This window comes from Stenella coeruleoalba (genome assembly GCF_951394435.1).
Source record: "Stenella coeruleoalba genome assembly, chromosome: 7".
NCBI classification, from domain to species: Eukaryota; Metazoa; Chordata; class Mammalia; order Artiodactyla; family Delphinidae; genus Stenella; species Stenella coeruleoalba.
In genome coordinates, this window is record NC_137153.1 from 37,776,855 (window position 1) to 37,794,078 (window position 17,224).

Genomic DNA, 17,224 nt, shown 5'->3' on the forward strand with positions numbered 1-17,224 from the left:
CAGAGATCAGTTAAGAATTTGTCTTGGTTTGCTTAAAATTTGAACCTAGTGTCTCAGTCCTATAGTGATTAATTTCCTTTCTTATAAAATAGATATGTCTATTTTTTATATATACTTATATATATTCAAGGTATATAAATATATACATTATATATATTTAAATATATAAACGGCTGACTTAATTTCTTAGAAGTTTTTGTCTTATTGTGGATAGGTTTTGAGTTAGAAATCTCATGGGTATTAAATTCTAAAGTTTTGGATCAAGCCTTTATTAGGAGCAATTATTTGGATAACCAACAACTATTTGAATAGAAAAATGTGGTCACCTATTGACAAAGCCACATGCTAATTGGAATTAATATTTAAAAATTAATACCTACTTTTCTCAACCTCTTGACTTTTCCTTTTTAATATTTTCAGGAAATGTTTTAATCTATCCTAGGCCCTAACCAGAGTGCACTGGTTAATGACCCTTCATTTATCCAAATTATGTCTAGATTGGGACGGGGTGGCATATGCACCAGAAATCTCAGCTTGCTTTCCCAAGAGTTGCTATATATGTTTATGGACCTGGAGGCCAAAAAAGCCTAATGAAATATTCACAAACAAATCCAGAAATATTTAAAACAAAGATACATCAGGACAAAATCAGGCTTAACTCCAAAATTCAAGAATGATTCAATATTAGAAAATCTAGGGACTTCCCTGGTGGCACAGAGGTTAAGAATCCACCTGCCAATGTAGGGGACACAGGTTAGAGACCTGGTCTGGGAAGATCCCACATGCCGCGGAGCAACTAAGCCCGTGCACCACAACTACTGAGTCTGTGCTCTAGAGCCCGTGCTCCACAACAAGAGAAGCCACCACAATGAGAAGCCCGCGCAGCACAACAAAGAGTAGCCCCCGCTCACCGCAACTGGAGAAAGCCTGAGGGCAGCCACAAAGACACAGTGCAGCCAAAAATAATAAAATAAATAAACTAATTAATTAAAAAAAGAAAATCCATTAAATAATGCATTAGATTAAAGCAAAAGGCAGTGGTGGGGAGGTGGGGGCTAGGAGAAACCATGGGAAGAAATATTCCTTTCCCACTTTAGCTTTGGACAAGGTGGTTCATACCACCCAAAGATGGATTTCAATTTGGATATAATTCAGGATTCAGTAGTGCTCCTCAGTCCACCTCTGCTTGGCAGCAGTAACAGAAGCAGTAAAATTTAATACGTAATCGAAAAATTTTCATCTTCCTCCACAAAACACAAAGATTTTCTAGGAAAAATTCTGATTCTAACCAATGGGCTATTAATGCTTCATTAGACATTTCATCAGAAACTTATATCTCAAAGATTCAAACTGAAGTCTTCACTTCTTAGGAATAAATTGATCCGGTGAGCACATGGTTTCAGGACTACACAGCCAGGAGGGGAAGGATTTCTAGGTGAATGATAGCACCTTCAGTCATGGTCTGTGTTGCTTTGATGAATGTGGTAGGTGCTCAGGGAAAGATCCATTCACTCACTTCCCTTCTTCAAGCTTGAGACTCCTGGTCCCTGCACCTCAAATCTAAGAACGGGAAACTAGGGAAGAGTATGGGACTCGCATTCCGTTCTCAGTGGCTACATATCAAAGATTTGAGAGCATTGGTGCAATGGTGCCTGGGTGACCAGGGCTTTCATAGGCAGGGTCTGGAAAGACCCTCAGAAAGAAGTTGGGCTCTCTGGCCGAAGTGATCTGAGAATCCCTTTCCTCTTGGTTTCTCTTTCCCTCCAGATTGCCTTCCCAGTTTAGATGCTTTTGTCTATCTCAGGAGAAATCCAGTTGTTCTTTCCATTTTCCAGCAGCCCCCAAAGGACCCTCTACAGGTCTGGCCCCACTTGGGGAAGGTGGGACCATTCACTGGTTTCTATTGTATTTTGGGCAGATGAGCTTCCGCAGCTTGGGGGGCAGACCCATTAACACATCAAAAGGAAAGAAGCATTTTAATAGATACTCTTTAAAAATAAGAAGAAAACATGGTGTTTCAAATCAGTGGGACATGAATGACTGGTGTTTGAATAATAAGCTAGTCATTTGGGGGAAAAAATAAACAACAACCCAAAACATAGATCTGCAAACATGTTGCAGATGCATTCCAGAATTAAACATAAATAATAAAGCTGTAAAGGTATGGCAAAAAGATAAAGAAGAATATATTTATGACCTTAAACGGGACCAAAAGACACAAAGCGTAAGATATAAAGGAAAGACAGATGTGAATATATCAAAGTAAAAACAATACACCACAGAGTTAAAAGACAATTGATAGCTTAGGAGAAAATATTTGTAACCTATAACAAAAAATGAACATCAAGAATTATGCATATTGAGAGGAAAAGGAAACTATCCTAGAGAAATACACTACGGATATAACGCTGCCATTTGCAGAAGAGAAAACACAAACAGTCAATAAACATGTGAAAAGATGGTTAGACTCCCTGATGATCAGGGAAATGTAAGTGAAATACCATCACTTTTCACTTATCAGATTGGCAAGGTACAATGAAGACTGAAAATATCAAATGTGCTAACAATGCAGGGAAATGACCCCGTTCCCTCTGCTGGTGAGACAGATGGTGGGGACAGCCTTCTGAGAAGGCGATTTGGCAGTTCTGTTTAAATGGACAGCCCCTCTGGCCCAGTAGTCCTACACTTTGGTATGTATAAAACAGCCTAGATTAGTCTTTTAAAAATTAAGTGTTGCTTGTAATGGCAAAAAGATGAGAGCAATTTAAATGTCCACCCGTAGGGAGATAGTTGATTTGTTGTGCAGCAGTTTAAATAAGTTGGGACTTACAAACCCACTCCAGTCTTTTATGAATATGGAAATAAATACCTTAAATAGTTTTATACAAAGGCATTCTTAACATCAAAATAGACAAACACAGACAGAAAGAAATATATCAGCTAGCACCCTAAGGTCTTTTGTTTCTTTTTAACCTGATGAGAATTAACATGTTCTTTACTCACTGGCTTCACTTTCATGAAATGGAATCTAATCGCTTTTTTTTTTTTTTTTTTTTTTTACTGAGGAAGAGAATACAAATGAGAAAGATATAGAGGGAAGGTAGGAAATGGTGGGTGGGTCTATAAGGTGGGTCTGTGTATCAGTCAGGGTTCTCCAGAGAAACAGAGCCGATAGGGGACACACACACACCTATGTTACAGTCGTTTTTTGTTTTTTTTTTTTTAATAAATTTATTTATTTATAGCTGTGTTGTGTCTTCGTTTCTGTGCTAGGGCTTTCTCTAGTTGCGGCGAGCAGGGGCCAGTCTTCATCACGGTGCGCGGGCCTCTCACTATCGCGGGCTCTCTTGTTGCGGAGCACAGGCTCCAGACGCGCAGGCTCAGTAGTTGTGGCTCACGGGCCTAGTTGCTCCGCGGCATGCGGGATCCTCCCAGACCAGGGCTCAAACCCATGTCCCTGCATTGGCAGGCAGATTCTCAACCACTGCGCCACCAGGGAAGCCCCTGTGTTACAGCCTTGAGGCAGAATTCCTGCTTCCCAGGGAAACCTCAGTATTGCTCTTATGACCTTCAGCTGACGGAAGAGGCCGAAGGGGTTGAGGACAGGCCGTCTCAAAATGTGCTGCTTTGGCATATTGATTTGAGCTGAAGGCACTTGAGAATCAGCAGATCCAGGAAGAGCTTTCTGATCTGCCCTTTCTACCTGAAAGCAGGTTATGAAATTTCCCATGAGAGACGTGCCCTCCCTGTACCAGGAGAAATACATGCTTGTCACCAGAGACTGGGAGTCCACAAGGAAATGGATCTGTGTGAACAAACCTACTAGAATAACCCTCATCTTCCACTAGTTTTGCACCCCTCTGCCCCCATATACAGCTTCTAGTCACTTCCCCACAATTACTGCCCTTAGGCCAAACCCCTTTGTCTTGTCATTTTTTCACAAATTTATCATTTCTGTGCCTAAAGGGTATAAAAGCTTTCAGCTCTGGTCACTTCCTTGGAACTTCATTCTCTTGTAAAAGTCTCCATGTACGTGTAAAGTTTAATAAAATGTGTATGATTTTCTTCTGTTAATCTGGCTTATGTCAGTTTAATTCTTAGGCAGGCCAGACACCCTAAGAAGGTAGAGAAGAATTTTTCATTCCCTACATGCCCATTCACATCATTGAGAAAAAACTTTAAAGTCAACTGATCGTAAATGTTAATCACTTCTACACGGTATCTTCACAGCAACTTCTAGACTAGTGTTTGACCAAAGAACTGGGCACCATAGCCTAGCCAAGTTGACACATAAAATTAACCATCACAATCTGAAGTACAAACGAGGAAAGATGACCAAGCTATAATCATAAGGGAAAAGGGCATTTTGCAAATAGATATGACGCGATGCCACTTTCATAAAATAAAATTTAAAAAAAACGACAAAACTACATGATCCAGTCCCTCACATTTCACTAGTGGCTATAACTTCTGTGCAGTCTGCCAAGACCTACTTCTGTAATTATATGTGCCTCCTTCCCCAGAGTTCTCATTGCATCTGTCTCTTCACTGGCTTCCTTGCATGTCTTCCTCTCTCTCTCTCTCTCTCTCTCTCTCTCTCACACACACACACACACACACACACACACATGAACCAGGTACCATGCCTGGTGCTAGCGATTTAGCTGTGAAGTAGACAGACAAAATCCCTGCCCTCAAAGAGCTCAGGCCTGGTGGATGGGACACACGTGTAACTCTGGGGATAAAGTACTGTGTGTTTGCTTTGGAGCCATTTAGAGGAGCTGCCACTCCAGAAGTGAGGAGTCAGGCAAGGCTTTCCAGTGGAAATGACGTTTAAACTGAGGCCTGAAAGTGGGACTAGAAGCTTGTCAGGAGAAGGTTAGGGAGGACAGAGAGGACAAGTGACAGGGATGAGCCCTAGAGGTGAGGGGACAGATGGGCAAAGATTTGAAAATGGTTAGAGTATGACTTATTGGGGGCACAACTGGTAATTCATTATGGCTGTGGGGGGTAGAGTGTGAGGAGGGTAGTGAGAGATGAGGCTGGAGGGGTGAGAAAGGCCCAACTCATGCAGGGTGTTTTGAGTTGGTTAAGGAGTATGGAGTTTGTCCCGAGGGCAACGGGGAGCCACTGATGAGTTTTAAGCAATGGAGGAACGTAATCAATATGCATTTTAGTAAATATTACCTACAATATAGACAACAGATTTGAAGTAGTCAAACTAGAGGCTTGTTAGGTCACCGTCAAGAAAGTTAATGTCATCATCTTGGCAAAAATTGATGGTGATGATGGCCCCGATCAAAAGCCATGAGGATGGAGAGAAGTGTAGGTGTTTGAGAGCTGTTCATGTATCGGTGATTGATTACGTATGTCAGAGAAAAGGAGAGGGGAGGAATGAAGGATATGGATGGACATGCCATCCACAAAGCCAAGGAGCACTTGGAGATGACCTGGTTCTGGGGAAAGATGATGACTTCAGCTCTGTACGTTGGAGTCTGAAATGTCTGTGGGTTAGCTGAGTCAGGATGTCTCATAGGCAGTTGGATACATGAGTTTGGAACTCAGGAGAGCGACAGGAAGTCATCAGCATGGAGGTGGTACCTGAAGTAATTAGACTAGATGAGGTCATTTGGGAGGATCTGGAAGGAAAACATTACTGTAGGGACGGACCTAAGTTTGGATGAGAATAGAAGGTGGGGAAGTGGAGGATAGCAAGTTTAGACAAGCTGTTCAAGAGGTTCAGCTGGAAACAGGAGGAGGAAAATGCAGCAACTGGAATAACCCAGGGTTAAGAGGGGTTTTGCTTGCTTGTTTTATGATGGACAAGACACACTTACATCTTTTTTTTTTTTTTTTTTTTGCGGTACGCGGGCCTCTCACTGCTGTGGCCTCTCCCGTTGCGGAGCACAGGCTCCGGACGCACAGGCTCAACGGCCATGGCTCACGGGCCCAGGCGCTCCGCGGCATGTGGGATCTTCCCGGACCGGGGCACGAACCCGTGTCCCCTGCATCGGCAGGCGGACTCCCAACCACTGTGCCACCAGGGAAGCCCTGCACTTACATCTTTAAAGAAAAAAAAAGAAGGGACAAAAACAATGAAAAACAAAACTGCATGTGTGTTTGGGTAAAGACAAAGCAAAAGGACTGTTAATATCCCTGAATTAATAATTTTGGTTGTTCCTCTGAGGAAGGGGAATATTTAAGAGGATACATTTCCAAAACGGGCCTTTGCTTTTTCTTCACTGCTTGATTCTTAAAACTCCGAGAATGTGTTCATATAATGTGGATACATCGATTATTCATTCGTCCAGAGAGCAGATCTTGTTGTGTGCCTGCTTTGTGCCAGGTCCTGTCTTTAGTGCTGAGGATAGAGAGGTGAACAAAACAGAGCCCCTTGTCTCTGTATGGGTCTCTGTACAGACTAAGTGCTGATGTGTGGAAGAGACACAATAAACAAAACCAACAAATAAAATGTAATAGCATGTCAGATGGTGATAAATGCTATGGGAAAAATAAATCAGGGGAGGGGAGAACAGTACTACCAGGGGTTATTTTAATTTTAGTTCCTGGTAAAGACAGGCTTCACAAAGAGGATGACATTCCAGCCAAATCCAGGGGGAAGGGAGGAGCCTTGTACACATCTAGGGGAAAGCCTTATAGGGAAGGGGACAAAAAATACATAAACGTACATTTAAACTAAAAAAAATGCTCAAAACATTTTAAAAAATACTCTATGCATGTTTTTAAGCATGCTACTTCCAGAATCTCACTCACCATATCTCAGGAATGGCCTGAGCACATTTTGTTGTTGTTGTTGTTTTTAATTTATTTTATTGAGGTATAGCTGATTTACAATGTTGTATTAATTTCCACTGTACACCAAAGTAATTCAGTTATGCATATATATATATATATATATTCTTTTTCATATGCTTTTCCATTATGGTTTATTTCAGGACACTGAATATAGTTCCCTGGGCTATACAGTAGGACCTTGTTTATCCATTCTCTATATAATAGTTTGCATCTGCTAATCCCAAGATCTCAGTCCATCCCTCCTCCCAGCCCCCCACACCCCCACACCCTTGGCAACCACAAGTGTGTTCTCTATGTCTGTGAGTCTGTCTCTGTTTCACTGATAAGTTCACTTGTGTCGTATTTTAGATTCCACGTATAAGTGATATCACTTGATATTTATATTCATCTAACTTACTTCACTTAGTATGATAATTTCTAGGTCCATCCATATTGCTGCAAATGGCATTATTTCATTCTTTTTTTTTTTTTTTTGCGGTACGCGGGCCTCTCACTGTTGTGGCCTCTCCCATTGCGGAGCACAGGCTCCGGACGCGCAGGCTCAGTGGCCATGGCTCATGGGCCCAGCCGCTCCGCGGCATGTGGGATCTTCCTGGACCGGGGCACGAACCCGTGTCCCCTGCATCGGTAGGTGGACTCTCAACCACTGTGCCACCAAGGAAGCCCTATTTCATTCTTTTTTATGGCTGAGTAATATTCCATTGTATATGTGCACCACATCTTCTTTATCCATTCATCCGTTGATGGGCATTTAGGCTGTTTCCATTTCTTGGCTACTGTAAATAGTGCCACTATGAACCTTGGGGTGCATGTGTCTTTCAGAGTTATAGTTTTGTCCATATATATGCCCAGGAGTGGGATTGCTGGATCATATGGTAACTCTATTTTTAGTTTTTGAAGGAACCTCCATACTGTTCGCCATAGTGGCTGCACAAATTTACATTCCCACAAACAGTGTAGGAGGGTTCCCTTTTCTCCACACCCTCTCCAAGCATTTGTTATTTGTATCCTTTTTCATTATGGCCATTCTGACTGGTGTGAGGTGGTGCCTCATTGTAGTTTTGATTGGCTGGTGCACATTTGATAGCTGGGAAAGTGAGTAGGAAGAAGGTAAGTGCAGGTTCCCACCAGGTGAATTGTTAACTCCACCTGAGACCATGTTTTCTTAACAAAAGAGCGTCTCAAGGGGTTTTTTGTTTGGAAATGCAGCTCATCCCCGGGAAGCTATCTTCTTGGAAGTTAGACTGACACCCGGGACAATATGACAGTCATGTGGCAAAAGGCTCCCAAGACATCCAGGGACAGTGAGGATGGTGGGCCAGCAAGGGCAGACCAGGACTACCTCCTACCAAAGGAAAACAAAAATTGCCACAGGACACAGCCTACACTCAGGAGACAGAGCACGAAACCCTGTAAGAGCACTTGTTATCAGAGATCAGGACTTTAGTGTCAAAAAAGACCACAGTATTCCCCAGCATGAGTTAGGCCATTTTGTGTCACCACCACTTTTTGAGCAGCATATATAATATTAAGTTTTCTTGCATTAACTCCCATGTTTCCTTCTATCTTTCTAATGGTCTTTCCTCCCTCACAGAGAAAAACAGGAAACATTTGACGTCATCAAGTGAAAGAGGTGCCAGAGAGTAAAGAAGATATTAATTTTCACCAAGTTAAATAGAAAGAGAAGGAAGCAAAGCTTGTTTTCAGTGCATTTTAATGTATGAGAATGTGTTGCTATGAGGTATTGACTGTTCCTGGTTTGCAGCGCTGACCAGTGCCTGATTTAGATGAGAGAGGATATGTGAGGAAGGGAAAAGATACCCAAACTTCTTGTGTCTTTTCTTCTGCCTACAAATCTTTAAATCCAAACTTCTCCCAACCATTTCCTTGTGGACTGTAGCATTTGAGGCATGTGAGGAAAGGCCAAGAACCATTGTGAGCTGAGAGATTTCTTACTTATCTCTCCCTTATGTTCAGCAAGTCTGACTTGTTTTTGGTGATGGTTTTTTTTTTTTTAAATTTATTTTTGGCTGCATTGGGTCTTCGCTGCTGCGCGCGGGCTTTCTCTAGTTGCGGCGAGCGGGGGCTACTCTTCGTTGCGGTGTGTGGGCTTCTCACTGCGGTGGCTTCTCTTGTGGAGCACGGGCTCTAGGCGCATGGGCTCAGTACTTGTGGCTCACGAGCTCTACAGCGCGGTCTCAGTAGTTGTGGCACACGGGCTTAGTTGCTCCGCAGCATATGGAATCTTTCTGGACCAGGGCTCGAACCCGTGTCCCCTGCATCAGCAGGTGGATTCTTAACCACTGCACCACCAGGGAAGTCCCATCTTTGGTGGTCTTGACCAGACCACCAAAGTGCGGCTCTGCTCGCCGCACGTGTGTCCTCTGGGCTGCTAAGGAGAGCACGAGGCTAGCTGTGCAGGACAAGTGCAGTAGTTTCCTGGGGCTGACACAACAAATACCACAAACTCACTGGCTTAAAGTCACAGGAATTTATTCTCTCATGCCTGGAGGCCGGAATTCCAAACCAAAGTGTCTGCAGGGCTATATCCCCTCCAAGGGCTCTAGGGAGGAATCCTTTGTTGCCTCTTTCAGCTTCTGATAGTAAGTTCATGTTTCAGACAAGTTTTTTGTGTCGACTGAAAAAAAAAAAAGCACAACCTAAAAGTTGAGAATTATGCTTTATTTGTCAGACATTCTGAGGACTTAAGCTGGGGAGACAGCCACTCAGATAGCTCTGACGGACTGTTCTGAACAGGTAAGGGAGGAGCCTTACAAACAAATAAAACCAGGTAGTCAGAACATCAAAAGATTACTGTTAAAGAAAACCAGACATCTCAAGTTGACGAATTTAGTGCTTTTCTTTGAGTAGGAAGATGCGAGAGTCTGGACTTATTGAAACTACTCCTTTGATATGCATCTTAACTATCTAGGGCGGTATCCTGTTTTTCTCCATCCTGAATCCCCTCGGGGTGCACAGTTGGGGGCAGTTGCAGTGGCACAGGGCTTGATGGCTGCAACATCCTTGGCTTACTGACATAGCAGGCGACATTCATCCACATTTGTAAAATCAAAATTTGTTTTCAGCTTTGATTCCTGTCGACTGGCTTATTTTAAAAAGCTTTTATGATAGATGCTGTTTGGAACTTTTCAGTTTAAGTTAATTGTCTTTGAAGTTACAGAACCTTCTAACATCTGTTTAATCATTTAGGTATTGTTTAGTTTGGAACTTTTCACAAGTTTAAATAAATATAAATGTCTTTGAAAGTTGCAGAAGACATCTGAGAGGTCTTCACATTTTCATTCATATCAGCACCTAGGCATTTTCTTAGAGTCTTGGGCTCTACTTCCAAGATTATGTGGACAGCAGTATGAGCTAGCCTGTTACGGTGAAGCAAGGTGACAGTCACTAAGGAGTCCTTTCTAGTGGACTTTCAGAGACTGAAGGTGGCAGATTGCATTTTCCAAAGATGGCCACAACGTCTTCCATCCCACATGCTTTTCTGCTAAGTAACCTTGCCTCTCCCCACCAGGAGGTAGACTGTCAGCCCCCTCCCCTGTAACCTGGGCGTCCCTGGTGACATGCTCTGAATACAATGCAATGCGGCAGCAGAGGTTTCACTGGGGACTAAGACCAGGTTATAAGAAGCCTTGCAGTTCCCCACGGGCATTCTGGCTTACGTTCCCTTGGGATGTTCCTCTCAGAGTCACCCTTCGTGCCATGGGAGCCCAAGCCACGGAGAGGCCCATGTAGGTACTCTGGTGGGAAGCCAGGGCTGAATGCCCAGCCCACACCAGCATCTAGGACAGCCAGGTGAGTGAGCCTGCTTGGATGTCGGCCCAGTCAAAACTGCTAATGATTCCGGCACACGTGAAAGACTTCCAAAGGAAAACATGTAGTTAAGCCCAGTCAGGAAATTGGAAAGATGGTTTTTTCAAGCTGCTATGTTTCCTGGTAGTTTGTTTTCCAGTAATAGATAACCAGAATAGTCTTTTCACTGCATGCCCCATTGGTTCCCGTGTCCTAAAAACCTGTGTGTGGGCCCAGCCTCATTTCCCACACCTCAACCTTCCCACTTTCTCTAAATGTTGTTTCTCTTTTCTAAGAGGTTCTGACCCAGGAAGTCTCTGCTCAGATACCCACCCTTTTATCCTGTGTTACTGCCCGGCTCCTCTGGGTCCATGTCCCGTTTCTTTTCCTTCTGGTGTTTCAACCACCTCCTCTAACAGCACCATCTCCTCCTCAGGGTTGGGAATGTCTCTTCCACAGGGTGATGACTGGGGCGCCATGAGTGCTGCATCAATTCCAGTTGTCTCAGTGTGGTCCCAACCAGTAGAAGGGACTCAGATTGGGAGCCTCCCAATTCTTCCTGTGGCTTGATCATGCTATCCCAAAACCCAAAGAATTTTACTCCAAATGACACAACATCTGTCATTTTAGGTCAGAAAGTTGGAAATGTAAGCGCCTGCGAGGGAAGGCCACATTGAGGGTCCAGCACGGCACACAGTCCAGTGCAGATGGACTTGACCAGAGGCTGCTGGAGGTCTTGTGGGCTGAGACCCCAGTTCTCCTCCACCTCATGTCTTCAGAAGGAATTACAGGGTCTAATAACCAAATGCTTCCACCTACTTTTTATTTCCTTGAGTAGGAAGGAACATGAGAATTTTAAACCCAAAGACAGCAAATGAAACTATGTGCTTCCTTAGCCTGCGGAATGTAGGGAGTTTTCCTTTTTTAAAACAAATTCAGGAATTAGGCAGCTAGGTGTAAATTAGGCTTCAGACTATCTCTTTCGATGCTCTCACCTATTGCCCACCTCTGAGGCCGCAAGACTATTTCTGAAGCCCAGCCTCAAATGTGGGAGCTTATCCTTCATCGCATATGGACACAAAGACAAACATTCTTGGCAATCCATTGTGTCTGGTCCTTCCTCAGTTGCAAAGTAGCCACACAGTCTTCGCTAGAAGTTGGGGAAGATGCACCAGAAATTGGCTCTGTGACGTTCACCCTGTAACTCTGCTGGGCTGTCACCATCGTGGGTCAAATGATCATGATCTCTAAGGCCCTTTTCTTGATTGGGACTCGTATGTATGTGTGTTCACTTTTCTAAAATGTGAACTTTTTCCTTATTAAAGTAATTTACCTTTGTCCTTTAGATTGTTTGCCAAATTTTGTTCTATTCCAGGGTTGGGTCAGACACAGGCAATAGGCAGCTGACATATTCAGAACTATAAGAACCAGAAGGCCACGCAGCCATTCTAACAGACCACTGGCACACTCAGTTACGTCTTCAGGGCCCAATCACCTTTTTTACTCTACAAAAACTTAATGTATTAAAAACAGAAAGATGTACCACCTCTACTCTGAAATTGTTTTATTTTAAAGGTAAAACTTTATACATCCTTTTAAAACATGAAAATTCAAAATTCTTGAGGCAAGTCCATCATACAAACCTATTTACAATAGTATTAAAGGAGTGGTAACATTTCACCAGCATAAAATGTCACAGAATTCAAATCACAACTTGGATCTTCAACGATTCAAGTGTTTCATCCCACACAATAAGGTCTGGTTAGTTTTAAAGAAAATTCTTCCTCTGGATGTTCTGTTCTCAATCCTGCCTTTGAGGTTTAGACAGTAGGATAACTGGCCATGGTGGCGATTCCACAGTTGTTGTCTCGGTCTTTGGCCATCTTTATGTAGCCGTCCATGCCCCAATCTTCACCCCAGCTAAAAGAAGACAGGGTTTTCCATTTTATACAAAGAATCAAACACACTTATCTTTATTAACACTTAAACAGTGTTAATAAAGACTCAGACTCAGACTAAAGACTCAGACTCAGAAAGAAGCAAGAAAGGCAGTTGTTCTTGTTCCTGGTTGAGTTCTAAATGTGTAAATAACTTCAGTCTCCAAACCTCTCACGGAACTGCAAAATTAGAGACAGAAAAAGGAAACTCTTGGGGCCAGATACGTTTTAGATTTAAGAAAATTTTCAGATTTAGAAATGCAATGGTGCTGGGACTTCCCTGGTGGCGCAGTGGTTAAGAATCTGCCTGCCAATGCAGGGGACACGGGTTTGATCCCTGGCCTGGGAAGATCCCACATGCTGTGGAGCAACTAAGCCCATGTACCACAGCTACTGAGCCTGCATGCCGCAACTACTGGAGCCCGCGCGCCTAGAGCCTGTGCTCTGCAACAAGAGACGCCACCGCAAGGAGAACCCCGCGCATGCTACGAAGAGTAGTCCCCACTCGACGCAACTAGAGAAAGCCCGTGCTGCAACAAAGACCCAAGCAGCCAAAAAATAATAATAAATTAATTAAATTTTTTAAAAAAAGAAATGCAATGGTGTCAAAACTCCATCAATACTCTAGGCAAGCTTGAGAGAGTACCTTAATGTTATAATCAAACATTAATATGTCTGTGCTCACCCTAAGTGGCATAAAGACTTTGGAAGTGTACTTAAGGGTTTGAGAATCTGTATCCAAATACTGATTCCAAAAGGGACTCCCATTTCAATCTCAAATATAAGTATTTGGGGCACTTTATACCTGTTCTTGACAAGCCAGTATTTATTGTTATCTGAGTCTGGTCCTTCAAACCCATAGCCAACCGCCAGAACACCATGATCCAGGTCTTCACTGCTGCAGTGTGGGTCATAATAAATGCCTGGGAACATAAAATTCAAGGTTGGGGTGAGGACCTTCAAGTGACCCATGACAGTAACCCAGCCTATCAACTAGGATAAGAGAGACACCTCAAAATTCAGCTAAAGGACATAAATCTAGATAGGATTTTAAAACAAGATCTATTTTTTTTTATCTAGTCTAGGGATCTAGGTTCTTGTCTAGCACTAGCAGAAATACTGGCACAATCTCTTTTGTAAACAATGTGTCAGGAGACATAAAAGACCACTCCCTAAAACCTTATCATTTGACTTTCAGAATGTCAGTCTAGGGAAACAGCACACAACACAAAATTACTTCAGGCAAGAGGTTCTTTCCGGTTTTAATTACAGTAGTAAAATTGTTTGGAAAATTTCAAACGTCTAACAACTGGAAAAAAGTAAATTAAGCTATACGAATCAAATTAAGTAGCCATTTAAATATATTTGTGAAGTGCTTAAAATCATGGGGACATGGTTCAAGTAATGTCAAACGGACACATCAGGCACAAATACTACATGAACAACTACGTTAAATCTACACACCCCCAAATTATACACTGAATTCTACACACCAAAGAGTCAATCTTGCTGTATGTCATGGTGGTTTTCCAATTTTTCTGCCTAAACTTCCATACAGACAAATGCTTACCTGCTTTATAGAACTGGAAGGTTGGATGGCTTGCATCTATAGCAACAGAGATGGGGCCCACAGTTGCCACTGCCTTCATAAGGGCCTTCTCTTGCTTAGGAATGTCCACGAAACCAGTGTCATTGGCAGCAGAACTCTGGGGTCTGTAGTGGCAGGATTCATCCTTTCAAAGGTAATGGGGAAGAGACTTGATTAATACCATCCCCGTCCTGGGGTACATGAGTTCAAGACAGTCTGCAGCTTAATGATTTCCAAGTCAAGTTTGTTATAAAGCATCCCAGGAGACAAAATGATATTGGTTGTTTTGAAATGGAAAAAGTAGCTGGTGTCTATTCAATGAGACACGCTCAGTCTACCTGTCCATAAGAAACGTTTACTCTGGAGAAATTTATACTTACATAGAATGGTATGTATATTTCCACATGACACAGAAATATTAACAGCTTTATGGTAACTATCTAAACAGAGAACTGTGCAAGGCTAACATATTTTAATACTAGTTCTGACAGTCTGCAGATATAGAGTCTACAATCTAAAATGTGAATTCTAAATTGGTATCTGTTTTCCCCCAAAGCGTTCAACTTTGATAACGGGATAAGGAGCTCCTTTTACCTTTCCAAAATATGGATAGGATTCCTCTGAGTCCAGGCCTCCGTTGTCCTTAACATACTGGAAGGCATTATCCATTAGGCCACCATCGCAACCCTCATTGCCTTGAGGCCGAGAGCAGTCCACCAGGTTCTGCTCACTCAGTGAAATAAGTTTGCCAGTTTTCCGGAACATCTGTCCTTCAAGGGCACCAGTTGCACTAAAAGCCCAACAAGAACCACACATACCCTGAAAACAAAATTTAAAAGCTCTTAGTGTACAAAACAAATAGCAAGACTTTGATGATAGCCCATATATCTGAAAATGCTTTTAAAAACTAGTGAATTGCATCCAAACTCTAGTCATTCAGAGCAGGCCATGGGGTGTTTCCAAAAGGAAACCTCTTCTCCAGGCATTTGAGGGCTCTTCTGTCCACTTTCAGTGATTGAGAAGGAAAAGTCTTCAAGAGCTGGCAAACAACTCTTCATCACAACAAATGCATCTCTCATTCCAAGAAACTTATCAACACAATTCTTTTTCTCTCAAGGAAATTTGAAACCAAATAAAATGTTTTAAATTCTTGAAAAAACAAAAACAAAAAACGAGTGAACTGCATGTTGCTCCACAGCCTACCACTGCAAGGACGGCAACTCCTACTTGGCTTTACTCTTGGAGAGAGATCTGCTGAATACTGTCATACCTGATTCTTCACAGGAGTTACGTAGCCTTTCTCTCTCCAGTCCATGGATGAGGGAATCAAACCAAAGACGGGTACTGGGAACACTTTCCCCTTCTTGCGCTTCTGGTTTCGAAGACCATTCATCACCTGCCTGAATTCTTCACTGGTCTTCAAGGAAAAGGAAACAATGTTGAAAAGCAAGAGGTTATTTTCCTAAAGTACTAAGGAGGGGAGGCACAAAAAGTTCATGCCACACTCACCATGTCACCAAAGGCATTCATTGTCATGGTGAAGCCATGTTTCCCTTGGCTGTATTCCTGATTGTGCAGGTCAATCATTTTCATATTCTTCTCCCACACTGTTCTCCTCCATCCTTCTTCATTCTACAGGCAAACAGGTAACCTATACTCTTTATTTCTATTTAAAACCAACCCACCTTCTCCAAGTGGATTTGCAGAAAGAGAGGAAGAGAAACCATGGCCAGAGGTGGCTTTATACTCTTGGGAACTGTTTCCCAGCGCCCACACAACAGCGTCGTATGCCCGTACTGTACTCGGTAATGGGTGCCATGAAGTTACTGCCCTGGTAAGAGGCAGCCTCAAGAGGTTACTATCTGCTATAAACTCCCAACAGCATGGACCATTCTCTGCGTGGTTTCAGATGGACAGTTTCAGATGTTACCAACCAAGCCATATAGTTTCCTGTGTGTTGCCTTCCACAATTTCCATTGTGCATTTAAACTGAGATCAAGTTTTGAAGCCGCTGAGGCTATTCCCAAGCAAAGGGCAGTCAGGATGAGTGAAGGATTCATGTTTCAAAAGCCTAGGAAGGGAAAAGAAATGAGTATCTGATTAAACCAATCTTACTAAAAGGCCATCCTACTTTTTTCTGAGACGTTATACCCACTATGGTGGAGTAAAAACATTTATCTTCCCAAGTATTTACACAAGGACTGTAGGGGAAGGCTAAGTACGTGGATAGAGAAAAACAGCTCAGAGACCCCAGTTTCCGCGCCGGAGACGGTGAGGCTCTTCTGGGACTCAGAGCCGCGGCTAGGTCGAAGCTCCCTCCCGGGTTGCAGGCGGGGCCAGGCCAGGAGCGTGCCGCCCCGCCCCCCGCCGCCAGCGAACGCCCGTCGCTCTCAGAGGATGTTGACGCGGCGCAGGGAACAGCGGGCACTGCAGCCCGGCTTGCGGGGGTCAGGCTGCCCTGTGTGACCAGCGCCTCCTGGGACCCCTCCAAACCCCAAGCCTGGCAGTCCCGCTGGTTCCCGGGGTGCCCCTGCCGCGTCAGGCCCCAGCCCGCGGTGCTCACCTGCGGCAGGCGCAGCTGCGCAGGCGCAGCCAACAACTATGGATCCAGGGGCGTCGGAGATTGGGCTGTGGGCGCATGTCCTCCCATTTAAGGCTCCGGGATGCCGCTCGGCCGGCCCCGCCCCCCGCTAGCCCGCACCGCGATTGGCTGAGCTACATGTGGGCGGGGCCCCTGTGCTGGGACTCCCGGCGTCTCAGGGGGCTGGTCCCAACTTGGCCAGGTACCAGCCTCAGTGGACCCGACGGCAGCGAGCTGGGCAGCGCTGAGAAGGGTGGACGGAGCCTCCTTGGGGACCCGGATCAATTAATTACCTCGATGGCGCTCGGCCGGTGGTTCACGAAAAGAAGCTTATAGGGAGCACCAAGTGGATTATCAGCGCAACCCTGTGCCGCCTTTAGTCCTAGAGTTTTTGGTGAAAGTCTGCGGGAGGGCTGTCTAGTTTAGGGGTTCCCGCTTATTCCACAGCAAAGGTGGGGCGGGCTGGAGGAATGCGGAGCCCTCAGGCAGACG

At 44.0% G+C, this 17,224-nt stretch overlaps 1 protein-coding gene across 1 annotated transcript; it reads right to left on the reverse strand.

The window, feature by feature from the left end:
• Positions 1–12,219: 12,219 nt before the first annotated feature.
• Positions 12,220–16,765, reverse strand: CTSL (cathepsin L). Its single transcript, XM_079926955.1, has 8 exons — positions 16,715–16,765; positions 16,086–16,222; positions 15,661–15,783; positions 15,422–15,568; positions 14,746–14,970; positions 14,134–14,296; positions 13,369–13,486; positions 12,220–12,546 (listed from the first exon to the last, which is right to left on the reverse strand). The coding sequence occupies exons 2-8, from the start codon at positions 16,209–16,211 to the stop codon at positions 12,447–12,449; spliced, it is 1,002 nt and encodes a 333-aa protein (XP_079783081.1). The 5' UTR covers positions 16,212–16,222; positions 16,715–16,765; the 3' UTR covers positions 12,220–12,446.
• Between the last annotated feature and the right edge of the window lie 459 nt (positions 16,766–17,224).